This window comes from Sapajus apella, unplaced genomic scaffold (genome assembly GCF_009761245.1).
Source record: "Sapajus apella isolate SASKATOON/1434 unplaced genomic scaffold, GSC_monkey_1.0 scaffold48, whole genome shotgun sequence".
NCBI lineage: Eukaryota > Metazoa > Chordata > Mammalia > Primates > Cebidae > Sapajus > Sapajus apella.
The window spans coordinates 4,615,192-4,636,093 of NW_022436988.1; the positions used below are offsets into that span (position 1 = coordinate 4,615,192).

Sequence of the window (20,902 nt, forward strand, 5' to 3'; positions counted from 1 at the left end):
TGCTGGGATGACAGGCGTGAGCCCCCGCGCCCGGCCCACACAGGGCTATTTATTTATCAGCACCCACGTTTGTTTGTTTTCTTTGTCCTATTAAGTGACAGCTGCCACGGGGACAGTGCCAAGGCAAGGATGCCATCAAGGGCTTTCTCTCGGCACCAGGAACCCAATCCTAGCCCCACTCCGAGGAGAAGGCCCATGAAAGGGCCCATGTTTATCAGCCCAAGGACCTGGACTTCCAGGTCTGACTCTCGGTTATTTCGCTGGCTCTCTCTACCTGACAAGTGCTTTAACCTCTTTCATCTGTTTCCACATGTACACAGTGAGGAAAATACTACAGAAGGTCACTGTGAGGCAAGAACAGACAGCATATCTGCGTGGCCAGCACACGCTAAGTGTCCAATCAATGGGGGCTTCCAGTCAGCCCTTGGGGGCTTCCGGCCTCAGTGGCAGAGACAGTGGCATGGGAGGTGCTGCGGGTGCACAACAGCCAGACCTACAAGCAGGTTCTCTAAGGCCAAGGGGAACGGGTTTCCCACCGCTCCTATTCCACTGCCCTCCAGCCTGCAGAACACGAAGGCGAAAGCGCCGAGGGTGGGAAGCACTCACCCGCTCAAGATGACGCTGTTGTCGAAGAGGTACACCTTAATGTGCTGGAGGCCGATGGTCTCGTTGAAGCGCTCAGGGATGAGGAGCCGGAGCAGGCCGCGGAGGTGCGGTGTGTGAAAGAGGGAGACTCGGACCTGCTCTGGGAACCTCTGCAGGAGTGGGAGCAGCATCGTGCGTGAGTTCTTCCGGCCTGAACACACAGACAGAGAAAGCAGCAGCTGACTCACAGCAGGAAGGCGTCCTGCCCCCACCACCTCCATGTGCCTCTCCTTCGCCTGTGCCATCCACCTGAATCAGTCGCACCAACTGGGGCTACTCCCAGCCAGAGGTCCTCCAGCCACCCTCTGTCCTGCATGCTGGCCATGTATCAGTCCTGGAGTGCTGGGCACGGCAGACACCTGCTGTTTTTGCCACCCAGCATCCACTCAGCCTCCTGGGGCACTACTCCATCCACTTGCAGCATTTCTGCTCTGGGGGAAGATGACCCTACCCACCTCACCCCTCGCCCCCAGCTCCATGGGGGAGCACATAGGCCTGGTCTGGGCTGCTCAGCACACTCTAAGCTCCCAGCTGGGCATGCGCCCACGTCAGGCCACTCAGGGGCTTTGACCTGACTCTCAGGGAACCAGACTCTTCCAAAGGACAAGGTATCCTGGGGAGGCAGGCCTGAGCCACCAGCGGCCACCACACAGAGCCTGAGGAGGAAGCCAGCCCAAAGGAAACAGCTAAGGGATGGATCCTGGTGACATAGTCAAACCTCAAATCACAAGCCACCCAAGATGGATCAGTCACAGGAATTCACAACCAAAGTCTTTCTGCCCGTGGCAGTTTTTCAAGAGACAAAGTCTGGCTACGTTGCCCAGGCTGGACACAAACTCCTTGGCTCAAGCAATCCGCCCACCTCAGCCTCCCGAGCAGGTGGGACTACAGGGCGAGCCACTGCACTCGGCTCCTGCCCTAGCTGTTTTTAGTTGGGCTTTCAATTACTTGCTGCAGAAAAAATCCTAACTCGCACCACGAGGCAGTCCTGGGTCGGCATGGATGATCTTCAAACAGCCCCGTCTCTGCATGAGGATGAGGGCGTGACAGTAACTCCTCCAGGAACTGAGTACCTGACACAGGAAGCATGAGGGGGCCAGGCGTGCATGCCACCTACCTCGTGAGCCCCGTGTGAAGTCTAAAAGAATGGAGACCTTGAGATCTGAAGGAAACTTTGCTTGGAGTGACTTTTCTAGAGTACTTTCCAGGCAGTCCACCTGCCAAGAAAGAACACAGATGAAGAAAAGATGAAGACCCAAAGATTAAGACAAAAGTTGGGCTGGCTGGCCGGCTCTACCAAGGGCTGGTGTCAGGTCCAAGTTCCCCGCGGACTTGTGCCACACTTGTCACTTACCGTGAGACAGGTGAGTGGGAAGACGCCAGCGGTCACCAGGTTTGTATGAGGTGTTGGGGCCAGAGGTGTATGTAAAAAGAAACCAATCGCCCCATCACCTAGCGCCCTCATCATCTTCTCCAAAGACAGGTTTGTGCCATCGGCACTCAGACACCAACACCACAAAAGCTCTCTGTCTGAGAGCCCCTTCATGATCATCAGAAGCAGCCACCCAGGGGCTCTGATCAGCCCAGGCCTCTAGGAAGGGAAGGGGGACCTACAGGCAGAGGCATGCTGCCTGATAGCCGGCCCTTGCCACCCTGGAAATGCTACGACACCAGGTTCTACATACATTTCAACACAGACAATCCTCACACAGACACAACAAACAGTGCCCTCCTCATAAAGAGCACTTTAGTAAATGCTTGCCAAATAAATGAATCCAAGACACAACCTGCCCACTGGCTGCTCTCCACAATGTGGGCATTATATTCTTCTCTCATGAGGACAGGCTCCCAGGCTTGGAATGGAGGGTATATCCTAAAAATAGAGGGAGGCCTACTTCCTAGGAGAGGCAGAGAGGGGAGGACTGCTCATGTGAATCCACTGCCCTCCCTCTCCATGCTGTAATCCCTACAGCTCCCACCTGTGACTCTGAACAAGGACAGACCAAGAAACAGCACTAACTCTGGGCAACAGGCCCATCCATTTCACTATGCCGAGCAGAAAGCAATCCCAGGAGACTAAGAGAAAGAAGTGATCTCATTCACACACTCACTTCAGCTGAACCGCGGGTCCCTCCATGCACCAGAACCTGCGCTAGCCCCAACACCTCATACAAACCTGGTGACCGCTGGCTCCTTCCCACCCACCTATCTCACTGTAAGTGACAAGTGTGGCACAACGGCAAGTCCGAGGGGAACAAGGCTGGCCGCAGCCCTGGCACCTAACACCAGCCCTTGGCGGAGCTGGCTGGCCAGCCAGCCTAACTTGCATTCAGGCCCATTAGTCTATATGGGGTCAGAAAGCCTTTTCTGTAAACAGCCAGAGAGTAAATTATTGGAGCTTTACGGAACAGATGGGTTCTGCCAGTGCAGCATGAAAAGCGGCCACAGATAATACACAAATGAATGTGTGGCTGTGTTCCAATAAAATGTTATTGACCAATACAGAAATTTACATTTTTCATAAGTCACAAAATATCTTTTTCTTCCCCAATTATTTGAAAATGTAAAAACCACTGTTTCTCAGCTCACAGGCCACTCCAGCCTGCAGAGCATGAAGCCGAGCCCTGGACACAGCTGGCCGAGACAGAGCTGCCTGGGGCTCTGTGTGGGCAGGAGGACACTGCCAGCGAGGCCAGAAGGCCCCGACCAGGCCTCCCCACGCTCTCCTCACCAGGCCCTCCTGACATGCCCATATCTGGGGCAACAAAAACAAGAGCTGGCTCTGCCATGGAGACCAAGGAAGGGCCGCTCCAAACCAACTCCATGGCACAAAACACTGTGGAATGCTGGGGCCCATTCACTACTGCTGCCAGGACCATCTCCCCCAAAACCTTACCAGCTCCTGTTCCAAAGGACCTGTCCCCAGGTAGAGGGATGCCATCACGACTCGCCTCTTGGCCACTCTTATCTGCCCCTGAAAGAGGAGAAAAATTCAAAATTCACATACATCATTTTCATGGTTCACTAAGAAAATAGAACCCTTTGACCTAGGAGGCAAATCACACTCCATGCTGAACTATCCTATGTCTTCACCGATTATTATTTAAAGCAAGCTGAAAATGTGTATGGTAACCACAATCCTAAGTGAAAATAGCCTGCAAAGTAAAGCAGTCTAGGACAACTATAAAATACAGTGCAGCCATTAAGAAGAAAGAAAGCAGGCTGGGTGTAGTGGCTCACGCCTATAATCCCAGCACTTTGGGAGGCCAAGCCAGGTAGATCACTTGAGGCCAGGAGTTGAAGACCAGTCTGGCCAACATGGTGAAACCGTTCTACTAAAACCACAAAGATCTGGCTGGGCACAGTGGCTCAGGCCTCTAATCCCAGCACTTTGGGCAGCCAAGGCAGGTGGAACACCTGAGGTCCAGCGTTCAAGACCAGCCTAACCAACATGGAGAAACCTCATCTCTACTAAAAATACAAAAAATTAGCTGGGTGTGGTGGCACATGCCTATAATCCCAACTGCTCGGGAGGCCAAAGTAGACGAATCACTTGAACCCAGGAGGTGGGTGTTGCAGTGAGCCAAGACTGCATGACTGCACTCCAGCCTGGGCAACTCCATCTCAAAAACTAAAAAGATTTTTAAATATAATAAATAAAAGCATAAAGATTAGCCAGGCCATGGTGGCACATGCCTGTAATCCCAGCTACTTGGGAGGCTAAGGCAGAAGAATCACTTGAACCCAGGAGGCAGAGGTTACAGTGAGCTGTGATCACAACACTGCACTCCAGCCTGGGCAACAGAGCAAGACTCTGTCTCAAAACAAAGAAGAATGAAGGCAATCTGTGCATACTGCCACGAACATCCACAATAGATTGCTAAGACAAAAGCAAATGACCCGTTCTCCCCCTCTTACGCCTCACTCCTGCACACAGCATGCAGGCAGGCACACATGTGTCTGCAGAAGCATGAAGAATACGTAGCAAACTGTTCCCCAAAGAGCAGAGCTCAAAGGAAGGGGAGTATGGACACAAACCTGTCCTCTTCACTTTCTACCCATCTGCAGAGTTTCCAACGTCCATACTGAGCACGCATCACTTTTGAAACGTAGACAGACAGGTATACAGACACGCGAGCAGAACGCACCAATGCCCAAAGATGGCATCCCAAATCAGTCCTAACAGCCAGGTCCTCTCCTAGCAGCCCCATTCCATTCTGGAGGAGGAAGCAGGGGTGCAAAGAATGGCAGTGTACCAAAGGTCAAACCCCAAAAGATACACAGGAGACGCAGGTGAGAAGGAGGCAGCTTCACATCTACCTGCTTCCCTTTCAGAAGGAACATCACAGCCCACCCCACATCCTCAACACAGGAAGACAGGCAACTTGAGTAGGCAGAAACATGAATGATCACTAGGAAAGGCTTCCGGACAAGGAAAAAACAAAGCAACTTTCCAAGGTTGCTATTTCCTTTGTTTTGTTACCAAGTAAAATAGATGTTTGTGGGGTTGATGATGATAAAGAAAGGGAAAAAATAAATAAGGCATAAGACAATTTAGTTCAGGCAAGCAAAGCATATCTGACTGTTTACTATAGGACACCAGGCCCTACAGCTGTAATGAAGGCATGAGGACCAGACAGAAACCAGCACTGTCTTTTCTTGCTGTGTGCCCTGGAAAGAAACACGTGCTACTCAGTGTGACACAAGCCAGGACAATCTGCCCACAGTTCAGTCCAGATGGCAGGAAAAGAAGCCCCTCGTGTCTTCTCAGCCTGCTGGGGCAAGCCCCTCCACGCCCTTCCCACTCTCTGCAGGCCCACCCTCCTCAGGCAGGGACGACCTCCTGGCCAGGGAACCACCACATGTAGACAGTCAGTCAACCTCCCAGAGTTGATTAGGACAGAGAAGAATTGCCTGTGAAAAACCTGTTTCTCCAAGCCAAGGAGAGAACCAAGTAGGAGCAAAGAGCCAGCAGTTGCAGCATCATTCGGCACAAACAAGGATGACCAGGACAGACAAGCAGTACAGGAAGGCGGGTGACAGGGGAGAACAAAAGGACACGCCTGTGTGCACGCACGCACATACAGAATGCGTTCTGGAATGAGCCAGCCAGAAATTAAGCTAAGTGTGGATCAACAGAACGAGAGGGCAAAAGGAGAGAAATGGGCAGCCATTCAAATGACTGAGAGTTCATTTTCTGCACAAAGGTGAGTCTCTACCTACATTTCCTATTGTCTCCCAGCATTCCACCTGCTTGCCCAGCCCCATCAGATGTTCTTTTTTTTTTTTTTTTTTTTTTTTCTTTAAGACAGAGTCTCGCTCTGTCACCCAGGCTGGAGTGCAGTGGTGCAATCTCAGCTCACTGCAACCTCTGCCTCCTGGGTTCAACCGATTCTTCTGCCTCAGCGCCCAATTAGCCAGGATTACAGGTGTGCACCACCCTTTTGCATTTTTGGTAGAGACAGGGTTTCACCACATTGGCCAGCTGGTCTCGAACTCCTGACCTCAGGTGATCTGCCTGCCTCAGCCTCCCACAGTGCTGGGATGACAGGCGTGAGCCAGCAAGCCCGGCTAGACGTTCATTCTAATATCATCACTGATACAAACTCAGGGAGTTCATACTGTTAAAAATTCGTTAGTGTTGAATTACTTCATTCCAATTAGCAGTTTAACCAGAATAACTAGACGTGGCATGTAAACCTGAGTAACATGAACGCTGAACCCCCAAATACAAAACTTTCATCACTACCAGGAGAGGAAAGGCACACACTTAAGACAGAGTTCCTAAAGAACCAAGACAATAAGACTTAGACCCAGGATGTCTAAATTCCCCAGTTATCCTGAAAGGCTTCTTCATGCATATCAAATCCCCTCCCACAGGTTTTTACTTCCTATCAATTACATCTACCGAGATGACACTACTGTGTTTGGAGATGATTCCAGGGTCCGGGGTCCATCATTCACAGACTAATAAGGGTGCCCTCCTTCCCTGTCACCTTTAGCAAGGACATACCCATGCAGCCCACAGGTCCTCACTAACCTCCCTTCTCATGGTCCACAACTTCACCATGGAACAAAAGGAATCAGTGTGCCCACAAGAATCAAAGTCTAGGCCTGGCGCAGTAGCTCACACATGTAATCCCAGCACTTTGGGAGGTCGAGGCAGGAGGGTCACGAGGTCAGGAGTTCAAGACCAGCCTGGGCAACATAGTGAAACCCTGTCTCTATCAAAAATACAAAAATTAGCCGGGTATGGTGGCATGCACCTGTAGTCCCAGTTACTCAGGAGGCTGAAGCAGGAGAATCACTTAAACCCCAGAGGCAGAGGCTGCAGTGAACCGAGACGATGCCATTACACTCCAACCTGGGTGACAGAGTGAGACTCCTTTTCAAACAAAAAAAGGAATTAAAGTCTAAGCCCATGGCCACGTGGGATGGCCAGTACTTTGGGAGGCCAAGGCAGGAGGATCACTTGATCCCAGTGGTTCAAGACCCATCTGGTTAACACAGTGAGACCCCATCTCAAAAATAACCAAATAGGCCAGGTACAGTGGCTCACACCTGCAATCTTGGCACTTTGGGAGGCCAAGGCAGGCAGATCGCCCGAGGTCAAGAGTTCGAGATCAGCCTGGCCAACATGGTGAAACTTCATCTCTACTAAAAATACAAAAAAAATTAGCTGGGCATGGTGGCACACTCCTATAGTCCCAGCTACTTGGGGAGGCTGAGGCAGGGGAACTGCTTGAACCCCAGAAGCAGAGGTTGCAGTGAACTGAGATCACGCCACTGTACTCCAGCCTGGGTGACAGAGGGAGATTCCATCTCAAAAAAATAAAAATAAAATAACAAAATAAATAAAGTCTAGGTCCTTGTTCTCACTGTTGCCTCCTCAGAGCTTCTCCACCTGAGACACTGGCCCCACAGGTAAGTTTCTGACTGTGGCTCAGCTCAACCATCCATGAGCTGAAACCTGACAGGTAAAACCCAAAAGGAATAAGCTGAGCAGCTAGCAACAGCTTCTAGACTAGAAAGCACTCAGGACTCACCAGCATGATCCCCCAAGAGCTCTAACTCGAACTTTTTTTCCTTCAGACACAACTTACCTTCATGAGCTCAAAAAACTCCGCCGGGGAAGCAAGCACCCTGACATGGGAACTGGAGACTCCAAATTCTGGAACCAAGTTTCTGATCCACTGGAACCGGTGCACGCCTTCTGGACACAGGCAGCATGGTGGGGAGGTGACCTGGGGAACAGCTGGGGACAGCAAGGGAGCCAGTAACAGCCATGGTGACCTAGTTAAAGAAATATGCAACAGGATTATACCTCAAATACTTCTGCAGAAGCCCCTCTCAGTTACTGGGGGATGAAGAGGGGCTGAAAGATGAGTGTGTTTTTGTTTTATGAATGTCAGATTTTCTAGAACATTTTAAAAAGAGGGCCCAACTCAAGCACTGCTAAAGGATTTTTTCTTCAGCCCCCATTCCTCTTATTCCTTAAAGAGTCTACTAATTAAGCAACTTGAGAAGTGTCAATACCTACAGATAAACCCACACTGTGATTCCAAACAACTCAAGAACTAATTTAGAGCCTCCACAAGTAAACTCACAAAAGCTCTCACATGGGCTGCCACCATATGGCAACCTTCTAATGACTCTACCTCAAAAAAATTTGCCTACAGGCTGGGCGCAGTAGCTCACACCTGTAATCCCAGCACTTTGGGAAGCCGAACTGGGCAAATCGCCTGAGGTCCGGCGTTTGAGACCAGCTTGGCCAACATGGAAAACCCTGTCTCTACTAAAAGTACAAAAGTAGCTGGGCATGATGGCACATGCCTGTAATCCCAGCTACTCAGGAGACTGAGGCAGGAAAATCACTTGAACCGGGGAGGTGGAGGTTGCGGTGAGCTGAGATCATGCCATTGCACTCCAGCCTGGGCAACAAGAGCGAAACTCCATCTCAAGGGGAAAAAAAAAAAAATCTGCCTATAGCCCACCACTAAAAGAGCCTAGCACAAGAGTAAGTCTGGCAGGAGTCTGATGATTATAGCCCAGATGCACTGCTTTACGAATCAGGAGATAAACAAGTTTTCTATTCAAGGAAAGCACTCAGAAAAAGAAACTTTTCAAAAATCCGATTTCCAGCCAGGCGCAGTGGCTCACACCTATAATCCCAGCACTTTGAGAGGCCGAGGTAGGTAGATCACCTGAAGTCAGGAGTTCAAGACCAGCCTGGCCAATATGGTGAAACTCTGTCTTTTCTAAAAATATAAAAACTAGCTGGGTGTGTGAGGCAGATGCCTGTAATCCCAGCTACTTGGGAGGCTGTGGCAGAAGAATCGCTTAAACCTGGGAGGCAGATGTTGCAGTGAGTAGAGATGAAGCCACTACACTCCAGTCTGGCTGACAGAGCAAGACTTGGTCTCAGAAAAAATTTTTTTAGAATTAGCTGGACGTGGTGGCACACGCCTGTAGTCCCAGCTACTCAGCAGGCTGAGGCGGGAGGACTGCCTGAGCCCAAGGCTGTTCTTCCAGCTATGATCATGCCTTTGCATTCCAGCCTGGGTGACACAGCGAGACCCTGTCTCAATCAATCAAAATCAGACATGGAAACAAAAGGTAGAGCAGGAAGAGGCTGGAGAAAAGGAGCTCAAGAGTGATAAGTCCTGGCTGGGCACGGAGGCCCACACCTGTAACCCCAGCACTTTGGGAGGCTGAGGCAGGTAGATTACCTGAGGTCAGGAATTCAAAGATCGGCCTGGCCAACATAGTGAAACCCCATCTCTACTCAAAATAAAAATACAAAAAAATTAGTCGCGTACAGTGGCAGGCGCCTGTTATCCCAGCTACTCGGGAGGCTGAGGCAGGAGAATTGCTTGAACCCGGGAGGCAGAGGTTGCAGTGAGCCGAGAGTGCCATTGCACTCCAGCCTGGACAACAAGAATGAAACTGTCTCCAGAAAAAAAAAAAAAAGTGATGAGGAGCCATGACCCTTCAACATCAGACACATCCTCTTTGGTGGGGTCGCACACCACCTTTGGCCAGTGTTGGCCTGACCACACATAAAGCTGTACCTCCGGCAGATGAGGCTGAGGCTGGACGAGTTGCGTTTCTGCCCAGAGCTACATTTCTGCTGCTCAATGACTGAAAAACCTTCGGGGTCGGGGGCAGAGGGACTGCATGCTGAGAACCCCACAAAAACCTGACCTACTATGAATCCTGGTCCTGCAAACAGCAGCAGGAAAACCCGCTTCAGTATGTAACCTCAAGAGGGACTCCGGGGAGAGGACGTTCAAACATCCCAAGGTCTGAATGGCCACAAATTCCAGGAAGATGACTTCACTTGCTTGCTTCATGATAAAGCCCTGAATCTTCCCCGGGTTCGTAAGTGTTCCTGCAGACACCAGATGGCCCACAGCTGCACTTCCCAGAAAGCCCACTGGTCATGCCCAATTCACTGCCAAGAAAACCTTAGTCAACAGCAGAAGGTGCTGGCTCTGTGGATCCTGGAAGTCTGGGACTGGCTGTGGCCACCCAGGGCAGAGGTGGGAAACAGCTGTTCTCCCCGACTATCTCTAGAGGGGATGGTGACACTCCCGGGCATCAGCTTGCAAATCAAAGGCCTAGATGTGTAAAGCAGGGCTCCCTGCTGCCTGGGTTTCCCACGTCCTGGGCCACCCTCCTGCAGTGCTAGAGGGAGGAGAGGGAAGGACCCTTCAGTGCAGCAGAAACCACGAGACAATGGGAAAGGTGCACAGCAACCCATCAACCTGAAGCCCCATATTCACTAATGAGACACGGTCTGTGGTGGGGGAAATGGGCAACAGCAGTATAAGATTAATGTCTCCTCTGCCTCACGGCACCTCTGCCATCTCTCAGATCATCCAAAAACCAGGTGTCACCTGTACTGCTCCAGGTCACACAACCTTCATAGAATGTGAGAGCCGCAGCCAGGCACAGTGGCTCATGCCTATCTAGCACTTTGGCAGGCCGAGGAAGGCAGATCACTTGAGGTCAGGAGTTCAAAACCAGCCTGACCAATATAGTGAAACCCCAACTCTACTAAAAATACAAAAAAAATTAGGCAGGTATGGTGGTGGGTGCCTGTAATCCCAGCTATTCAGGAGGCTGAGGCACGAGAATCGCTTGAATCTGGGAGGCAGAGGTTGCAGAGAGCCAAGAACACATCATTGCACGCCAGTCTGAGTGACACAGCGAAACTTCATCTCAAAAAAGAAAAGAAAAGAAAACAAGAAAAGTGGGGCCGGGTACAGTAGCTCACGCCTGTAATCCCAGCACTTTGGGAGGCTGAGGCAGGCGGATCACCTGAGGTCGGGAGTTCAAGACCAGCCTGACCAACATGGAGAAACCCCATCTCTAGTAAAAAATATGAAATTAGCCAGGTGTGGTGGTGGATGTGTGTAACCCCAGCTACTCAGGAGGCTGAGACTAGGAGACTCGCTTAAACCCAGGAGGCAGAGGTTGCGGTGAGCCAAGAGCATGCCATTGCACTCCAGCCTGGGCAACAAGAGCAAAACTCCGTCTCAGAAAAAAAAAAAAAAAAAAAAAGTGGCTCACGCCTGTAATCCCAGCACCTTGGGAGGCCAAGGCAGGTGGATCACCTGAGGTCAGGAGTTCAAGACCAGCCTAGCCAACATGGTGAAACCCCATCTCTACTAAAAATACAAAAATTGTGGCCGGGCGCGGTGGCTCACGCTTGTAATCCCAGCACTTTGGGAGGCCGAGGCAGGTGGATCACGAGGTCAAGAGATTGAGACCATCCTGGTCAACATGGCGAAACCCCGTCTCTACTAAAAACACAAAAATTAGCTGGGCATGGTGGCGCACGCCTGTAGTCCCAGCTACTCGGGAGGCTGAGGCAGGAGAATTGCTTGAACCCAGGAGACGGAGGTTGTGGTGAGCCGAGATCGCGCCATTGCACTGCAGCCTGGGTAACAAGAGCGAAACTCCGTCTCAAAAAAAAAAAAAAAATACAAAAATTAGCCAGGCGTGGCTGAAGCAGGAGAATCGCTTGAAACCAGGAGGCAGAGGCTGCAATGAGCCGAGATCGTGCCACTGCACTCCAACCTGGGTGACAGAGAGAGACTCCGTTCCCCCACCCAAAAAGAAAAGGAAGACAAGGAAACACTCCCTGGCACACGGCAACCCAGGAGAGGACAAGTTCAACTTAACCATCAACAAAGCCAGCATGTGAGCACGTGTGACATCCCACGGAGGGCACAAATGAACCAGGCGGTCTCTGCCTCCCACAACCTTGGTGGGCTCACAGACTTACACACCTGACGTCATCTAAGAACTCAAGAAAAGATGCTAAAATTAAATCAATGTCCAAATAGTGCATGTGCTTCAAGGCATCAAAAAGGGGAGCTGGTGATGCCTGGGCTACTGGGAGGTTCTGCAGCGTTCTCCCTCCAATAGGCCTCACAAAGCTGGCAGGACTCAAACATGGAGTGCAGAGAGGAGGGTGTTCCCAGCAGCGTGAACAAACATAAGCAGCAGGGACTGGGCTGGGTGCAATGGCTCACACCTGTAATCCCAGCACTCTGGAGTCTAAGACAGGAGAATCGCTTGAGGCCAGGAGCTCCGGACCAGCCTGGGCAACATAGCAAGACCCTGTCTCTACAAAAAATTAAAAAAAAAAAAAAAAAAAAATTAGCCAGGTGTGGAGGCACTGTAGTCCCAGCTACTCAGGAGGCTGAGGTGGGACAATTGCTTAATCCTGGAGGTCAAACACAGAAAGAAAGGAAAGGGAAAGGGAAAGGGAAAGGGAAAGGGAAAGGGAAAAAGGGAAAGGGAAAAAGGGAAAGGGAAAGGGAAAGGGAAGGAAGGAAAAGAAAAGAAAGAGAGAAAGAAGTGCCAGGCGCGGTGGCTCACGCCTATAATTCCAACACTTTGGGAGGCCGAGACAGGCAGATCACGAGGTCAAGAGATCGAGACCATCCTGGCCAATACGGTGAAACCCAGTCTCCACTCAAATACAAAAATTAGCTGGCGTGGCGGCACGTGCCTGTAGTCCCCGCTACTCACGAGGCTGAGGCAGGAGAATTGCTTGAACCCGGGAGGTGGAGGTTGCAGTGAGCCAAGGTAGTACCACTGCACTCCAGCCTGGCTCCTGGCAACAGAGCAAGACTCTACCTCAAAAAGCAAAAAAGAAAAAAAGAAGGAAAGAAAGAAGCAGGAACTAGCAAGACCACTCTCAGCAGAAAAACCCAAGAGGTCTTCAATAGTCCAGATCCCGGAGGTCAAGTGCAGAAAGCAAGCAAGCAAGCAAGCAGGAACCAACAAGACCACTCTAAGTATAAAAACTAAAGAGGGTCTCAACAGTCCAGAGAAAACACACACACATATGGAGTCTACACAGGTGTCAGGATCCACCTATCACCTCCAACCTACCTGCAGAAACCCACTTTGGCAGGCACCAGACTGATGAGCCCAGAGGCCCCGGGGCTATCCTAAGCAGGTCTCCTCCTTACCAGGCAGCTCTTGCTGGGAATGTTCCACCAGGGCCCCAGGCCAAGAGCTCTTGAAGGCTTTTTTATGTTGGCTTCCTGTTTAATCTGTGTACTGACAGGTTTATTTTTGTTAGAGAGGAGAAGAAGCTGAAAGCCAATTAAGTTTCATGGATACATTATGGAGGAGACTCAAGCTTCAAGTGACAATTTGATATGCCCCAAAAAGGAAGGTGCTTACAACAGGGGCCAACTGTTTTACACAAGTCCCCACAATTACACCATATGCCACGGAGACCACATCTGGACTGGTGTCACTCAACAAAACCGAATGGCCAAGCACAGTGGCATGTGCCTATAATCCTAGCACTTCAGGAGGCTGACGCAGGAGGATCACTTGAAGCCACGAGTTCAAGATCAACTTCAGCAACATAGAGAAACCCCCTTTCTAGAAAAATTAAAAGTTAGCCAGGCATGGTGGCATGCATCTATTGTCCCAGCTACTAGGGAGGTTGAGGCAGGAAGACTGCTTAAACCCAGTAATTCAAGGCCACAGTGAGCCAAGATCGTGCACTCCAGCCTGGATTACAGAGTGAGACTCCACCTCAGAAAAGAGAAAAAAAAAAAAGGCCAGACGTGGTGGTTAACACCACGAGGTCAGATCACCTGAGGTCAGGAGTTCAAGACCAGCCTGGCCAACATGGCAAAACCCCATCTCTACTAAAAATACAAAAATTAGCCAGGCATGGTGGTGCATGCCTGTAATCCCAGCAACTCAGTAGAAACCCCATCTCTACTAAAATTATAAAAATTAGCTGGGTGCGGTGGCACGTGCTGATAGTCCCAGCTACTTGGGAAGTTGGGTCAGGAGAATCGCATGAACCTAGAGTGAAGGCTGCTGAGATCGCACCACTGCACTTTAGCCTGAGCAACGGAGAAAGTTTCTTCTCCAAAAAAAAAAAAAAAATCATCTAACTGAAGCACATCAGCCAGGGTATAAAGAGCCAAGTCCTGCTCTGAACCTACACTGCTAGATGCTCAAGGGCCTATTTTATTCTTTCACATAAGTCAGAACCCCATGGGGGTGAGTTCCCGGCTTTCTGCAACATAACTCCTGGGAATTTTCTCAGAAAAGGTGGATCCCCGTGCTAGCAGCAGCCCCACTGCACAGCAATCCCAGCCTCCAGGGGCTGGCCACCTGCACAAGCAACTCCCCACCCCAGGGAGGCTTACCAAGAAACCACATGGCCCAGTCCCAAAGCTAAGCCCCAAGAGACGAGGAGGCAGAGAGGCTGTGGTTATTTTACCAAAAAAGCCTAGTTACATGTCACACTCACCATTTAGAGAACTAAACCAGTACACACACAATTTCCACATCGAGACCTGGGCTCCCCTGAATCATCTCTTTCTAGACACCACTAGCTCCCAGTTCTAGTTATAGGAAGGAGGAAGTGGTGGGGGCTGGGGAGTCAGATAATAAGGTTCTGCCACCCTTTCCTCTCTAAAGACCACTCCTTTACTCAGGAATATTAGAGAAGCTTAGAGAACAGGACCAGGGCCAAGAACCGGTGATACTCCCTACCACCAGTGCCTCAGCATTCAAAATCAGACCAGCTGTACTTCATCATCACACCAACCTCAGCAACAACCAAAACAAATGAACAGACAATGCAAAACCATCCTCAGTCTGCCATTCTAAAGGTGAAATGAGACCAGCATCTTCTCAGAGGACCAGCCAGTGGCCCGGCTCCAGCCACCACCCACAGGATGCCCGACTGCGGAGAAAGGTTCAGTCGCCTGAGTTAAGGCTTCCTGTAGAATCTTTGCAGGCAAATGCACTGAACTGAGGAGTGGGCTGGGCCTGGGTGCTGAGGACCCCTGACCTGGGGGCCCATCGCTCTACCAAGAGAGAGGACCAAAGAAGGCAGCAGGGTACCTTGGGGAGAGAAGGAAAATTTCTTCCCATCATCTTGAGGAAGATCCACATCTTTCTCAAGAAGGAAGCAGCGAGCCAGGACTGGGAAGTGGAAGGCTGCCTAGCCACCCAGGCAGCCCCAGGCAGGACAATGCACCCCACACACACGCAAACCCCCATTAGAGGCCTCAGTGGGACTTGAGCTCACAATAATCAGCGAAACTAAAACAGTGAGAGCAGGAAGCAGCTGAGAAGCTATGGAAGACACTTGTTTACAAAAGAAAACTGGGGAAAACAGAAGTCATCTCTCCCTTTTGTGGGGAGACGGTTTTCCACTTCATCATTTGGCAGCTGTGCGTGCTCTGCTTCGTAGAAAACACTGGCACCCCTCGCCCTTCTCCTCTGTGTGTCAGCTGCACCTAGAGACCCTACCGAGCTCCTGCGTTCTCAGAAAAGGGATGCCACTGAAGACAGGCAAACACCAGAGAACTACACCGTGGTCTACACTGCACCTTTAGATGCCCCTTCCCCAGCTTCTCCCGGTGTCAGAGAATACGTGTTTCCCCTAGAGTTGCAGTATTTAATGTCACCCACTACCAATGAGACACATGTAACAGGCCAACTTCTTGGGGTTTTTTTCAAAACAGGGTATGTGGAACTCTGAACAAAGAGTACAGTCAAGCTGCGGGGCTGTCCTTGCTAAGCAAGGCGGAAGTTGCGCTCTCTGTACCGAACACAGGTCGGTCATTCAGTGTCCCTCAGAGGCGCGGTCTGAAGGTCCAGGGGCCCTTCTTTAACCATAAGGTACAGACTGTGGCCTGGAGCTCATCCAAATCTGTACAAAACGATGAAAACAGAAAGAAGTTTTTTAAAAGAAACTGAGCTCTCTGGATTGTAATATTTTCAGAAACTACTTTTTGAGAAAAACTCACCCTACCCCCTCAGTCACAATTATTTAAATGTAAAAAAGTGAACTGATGAGAAAAAGCAACAGTCATAACACTTCCTGAGAAAGGCTCCAGAAACTACACGAAGGTACCGTACTTCCTGCAACCCTGGCAGCAGGCGGCCGTTCCTGACTAATGCAAGACCTAACCCCGAGGAAGGGAAATGAGTGTGGATTCCCGTAGGTTACAAAAGACCAAAGGCCTGCTGAACTCCCATAACAAGTCCGGCACAAGAGGCCTGGGCTGCCAGCAATCCGCCACATGCTGACTAGGTGACTGTCCTCTTGGCGTAGCCAAAAGGAAATCAATTACACTGGGGGCCAGAAATCCAAAATATATTTATAACCCACAATAAAGCTTGGGTAGCTAAATGTACCAGGCACATCAAACTGCCTGGTGAGAACAGATCACAGATTCTACGACTCCAAAGGGCTTCAGCCAGCCTGACTCCTAGCACCCTCAAAACCAACCCATTTACATTAATCAGATCACGCTACTACAAAGGGATTCTCATTCAGACCATTTTAATCCCAGGCCAGTTTCTGTCTGCCTACCAGCAGACAACTGATGAGTCTAACTCATCACCAACTATAACATGCTCAGGGATACTCATGTACCATTAACTTAAAGCTACAATTGGGAAAGCCAGGCCGTTGTAAATCTTTCAATTCACTGCAAGATCCAACCGTGCTTTAATTCTAAATACCCCCTTCCTTTCCATTATACTGCTATAAACAAACCAAGAGATGGTTACACTTAACTCTAAAAAGGAAGGAAGACTGAATCCTAACATCACAAAGTTCAAAGAAAAGTAACTTCTGGAAATCTGGTGGTCCCTCAGAGTAGAAACTACTTATAGATTAAACAAGTGACCTGCCACTACAATGGAAGAAAATCTAATTGAAAACAATCTGCTGCTCACCTGTATCCCTCCTATAATTCAGAGAAGTTCGGAACCCCCTACCCATCCAACACACACACTAACAAGCTCCTAGAATTGTAAAAAATTCCAAACATAAAGATAATTCTGCACATATAGCTAAAACTGAAAATAGTTTAAACAGGAAAAAAAGTAAGCCATAGATAAAATATTTCCTCGTATGGTAGGCAAGCTCAAGATCAGGAACTAATGTCTTCATGAAATAATTTCTGCTTGGTCTCACCTACTCCAAGTAACAAGACCTTTCTGTGTGGCTGGATGACTCTAAAAAATCCTATCCGAAGCATCCATCTCCCTCTCCTGAGCTCCTGTTCTGCCAGTCAACTGGACACTGAACACCTCACCTGGAGAAACCTGTATACTGATTAGCATGACCCAAATGTGGCACGCGCCTGTAATCCCAGATACTCCTGAGGCTGAGGCAGAGAACTGCTTGAACCTGGGAGGCAGAGGTTGTAGTGCACCGAGATCCATTATCTGCAAAACCTGAGCCTCTTTTTCGCTCCCTGTTTTCGTGAAACGTACCAATATCCATGTGCCCCATCAGGACTAATTCTAACTCAGCCCTCTTTTCTGCTCCCACTGCCCCTGACTTCGTATAAAAGCCCCCACCATCTCAGGCTGAACCAGAATCAACAGAAATCATACATGGAATCTCAGAACTTGTCTTCCTGGGTCTCTGGCCCACACTGGCTTGCTCCTAGCTCCTCTTTTTCCCTCCCTCCAACCCCTACTTGGTACCCCCAGTCAGCTCCTGGAAATGGTTTCAGTATTGGCGGGACCTCAGAATTGCCTTTGGCTGCAGTCCATGTCGCTCACTATCATTCCTTGAACATCCACTCCCCGTCTTCTTCACCCAACCTGCCTACTCCTACCCCTCCTTCAAAACAGCTCTGAGCCATGGCACCAGGAAGCCTTCCATGACCTCTCCAAGGTACTGCCATGACCTTCTACCTACTTCTTATAATTGTTTATGGGTCTGAGCATCTCGGAGGCGGGGCTGTCTTCCTCTTTGCTTCCTGAGTACCTAGCACAGCACAGCAGTGCTCAATACACACCAGATGAATAAATTAATGGACCCAGCGGTCCCTAATGATAATGAGTCAGATGCTAGCGTAAGAGGAAATGACAGTACTTCTAAATCATTAATTAGAAATAATTTTAAGTAGAGTTCTCTGTCTCTGTGGCTGTCTCTATGCCTGAAAGGAAACCTCGGCAGTAAAAGGAACGTTCCCCTCACGAGGGTTCACTGGCCCTCCAACAGCTGACTCAGATCGACAAGCTAAACCCTAAAATAATTTAAGCTCATGACTGCACACAGCTATTATCAATGAATCAATGATCAGCGAGTTACAAGAAACCACATCATTCGGGGAATGAGAAATTGGGAGATGCAACTGAATAAAGGAGAAGAAATGAAAGTCAGCAGCCAATAAGGGGTGAGCAGCCACAACACACATGAATAACTCGAACACCAAAGCCACAACGATTCAGAAAAAACTGCACCGAATAAGGCAAAGAAAGGCTCAGAAACCTACACTACCACTCAATGCTGGTTTTATTCCTTGGTCCTAGCATAGCCATTATTTCCAAGAATTATAAAACAAGAACTGCTTAATGCCCAAGAAACTGAGTTGCTGGTTGAACTGCTGTCCCAGAGAAACAATCTTCTCCCTCAGCTTAATGAAGAAAGATGAAAGCACACAAACTGCATCCACTCATACTACTTACAAAACAGACTTTAGAAAGTCAATTTAGACTATCTCCACTGCCAAACTGCCCCCCACCACCAAAAAACAAACAAGCACACTCATGAGAGGTTTTTAAAAAAGAATTTGTGTCAACTGTCCCAACATCCTTTAGTAATCAATTCCAATGTTGAACAATGATCAATAATGAAGTGTTTTTCATATAGTTTAAACATATAGGGGGAAATGACAAAGTCATCTAAACATCTTGTCTTTGAGCACAGAACATTTTTTTTCTTGAAACTGTAAACCAAATCTCAGTGGTTTGATGCCAGGACATAGAAGTCATCTGACTTCACCACCCACTAAGATGAGCCGGTCTTTTGCTAAACAATGAAAGAATGAAAATGCAGAAAAAATGGAGGAGCTATTTCTTTTACAGTCCCAGTTCCACTGGTTTAACTGTGAAACTTAGAGACATTCTGAGCAGTACGATTCCAAGAGTTCCATCCTGCCCTGATTCTATCACCTAAAAATTCCCCTAAATCAAACTTGAGTTTTCGATGAAAATCTTCCACCATACATCACTATGAAGCAAGCTCTTTTCTGTACCTAGAATCAGCACACATGACTGGACTCCAGATCTCTGTACTAGATATCTCACCCCAGGAGGTCAAACCTCACCCAAGGAGCACAGGTACAGATAGAAAATCTAACACAATGCAACCTCAACTAACGGAAGCAGTTCTAAGATATTAAAGATCAAGCTTAAGGCTCAAGTAAGAAAACTATTTGCACCCAAGAGAATTGTTCCCCCCCCCTTTTTTTTTTTTAATATTAGCGAGCCTCAGGCCAGCATGTTCTTGGCAAATGTTTATTTTAAAAGACCACTGCCTGAACAAATTGCTCCAAAGCCTACTTCATCACTTACATAACTTGAGTACTTTTCCAGAACACAGGCCCTTTGAAATGTGTAAAAAGTGTTTTCGAGTGGTTCCTCTTCCCATGCCTGAATGTTACTAAGGATTGCCTCACAGCTCTCTCTGGCAGGATGTGAGAAACGCTGCACACACAAAATCCCAGCAAGGCTGATTCACTCACGCCGAGTCACCTCACGGCCAGGATTACTTAAGGAAAAGACCCCTCTTAACTCCGACACTCACATCCTGGGGCCAAAACCGCGATATAAACATAGCCTCCGGAGCTCGACCGAAGCTCCCTGGATGTACACACAGTGCCCCTTTTAATGTGTAAGTGCACAGTGGCCGGGGCTCGCCACCAAGCACGGGGTAGCGGGGGAGCAAGGAGTCCCAGGACTGCGCAGGAGGCCCGCCGGCTGGACCCGGCCGACAGTGGCGCCCAGGTCGTCCACCCTCCCTCAAGAAGGCCAGTGAAGAAGCACATAAGTCAGGCGCTGAGCCCCGGGTGGCAGAAACCGGCTCGGGGACCGGGGAGGGACTCGCTGCGGATGCCCAGGATGCCGGGCCCGGGGAGTTTGAGCGCCGGGGGGGCCGGGCCGCAGCCTCTAGGGCTGCGCTCTTAGCCCGGCCGCCTCTCTCACCTCCTGCGCCGGCGGTCCCGGTTCCTGCCCAGGCGGTCGGACAGGCGTCCCAGGAGCGCGGCCAGCCCGGGGCGGCCAGGCAGGAGGCCCAGCAGTCGCCTCCAGAACACGGGTCCTGCAGCCCCTGCCGCCGCCACCGCCATGGAGACTAGCCGCTTCCGCTTCCGCTCCTGGCGCGCGTTAACTTTATTGACAAAGGCGAGCGCGGACACGGCGCAGAGGCGCAGGCGCGCAGGCGCAGAAGCCCCGGCCTGGGGAGGGCGGCCCTGCACCGCCCCCAAGCCTCAGTTTCCCCTCTGGGGGCCCAGGTGAGGGATAGTGGTCACGCTGCAGGAGGGGGGTAGGAAGCCCGCTCGTTAAACCCGCGAGGACGCAGGTGGCCTCCATTCCTGCAGTCACCCGTCGCAGGTCGCGGAGGAAAGGATGCAGCCTAGAGGCTCAAGCACAGTCACATTTGGCTCCAACTCATCAGCTGTCAGAAAAGCTTTTGTTTCTTTGCTTGCTTTCTTCTGAGGCAGAGTCTTGCTCTGTCGCCCAGGCTGGAGTGTAGTGGCGTGATCTAGGCTCATTGCAACCTCCGCTTCCCAGGTTCAGGCAATTCTGTCTCAGCCTCCTGAGTAGCTGGGATTACGGGCATGCACCACCACGCCCAGCTAATTTTTTTATTTTTAGTAGAGACGGGGTTTCACCACGTTGGCCAGGCTGGTCTGGAACTCCTGACCTCGTGATCCACCCACCT

The 20,902-nt window shown here is 50.0% G+C and overlaps 1 protein-coding gene across 5 annotated transcripts in view; it reads right to left on the reverse strand.

Annotated features, from left to right (window-relative positions):
* PGS1 (phosphatidylglycerophosphate synthase 1) overlaps positions 1–20,349 on the reverse strand; it is a 43,921-nt gene extending 23,572 nt beyond the window's left edge. For all 5 annotated transcript variants that reach the window (XR_004257730.1, XR_004257731.1, XR_004257729.1 and 2 more), the window contains exons 1-5: positions 20,164–20,349; positions 7,749–7,938; positions 3,542–3,619; positions 1,763–1,862; positions 607–796 (exon numbers count right to left, since the gene is read on the reverse strand). Coding sequence is in view for 2 of the 5 variants with exons in the window: in XM_032241496.1 (XP_032097387.1) it covers positions 607–796; positions 1,763–1,862; positions 3,542–3,619; positions 7,749–7,938; positions 20,164–20,306 (701 nt within the window). In the remaining 3 variants the exon portion in view is untranslated. The remainder of the gene's footprint in view (positions 1–606; positions 797–1,762; positions 1,863–3,541; positions 3,620–7,748; positions 7,939–20,163) is intronic.
* Between the last annotated feature and the right edge of the window lie 553 nt (positions 20,350–20,902).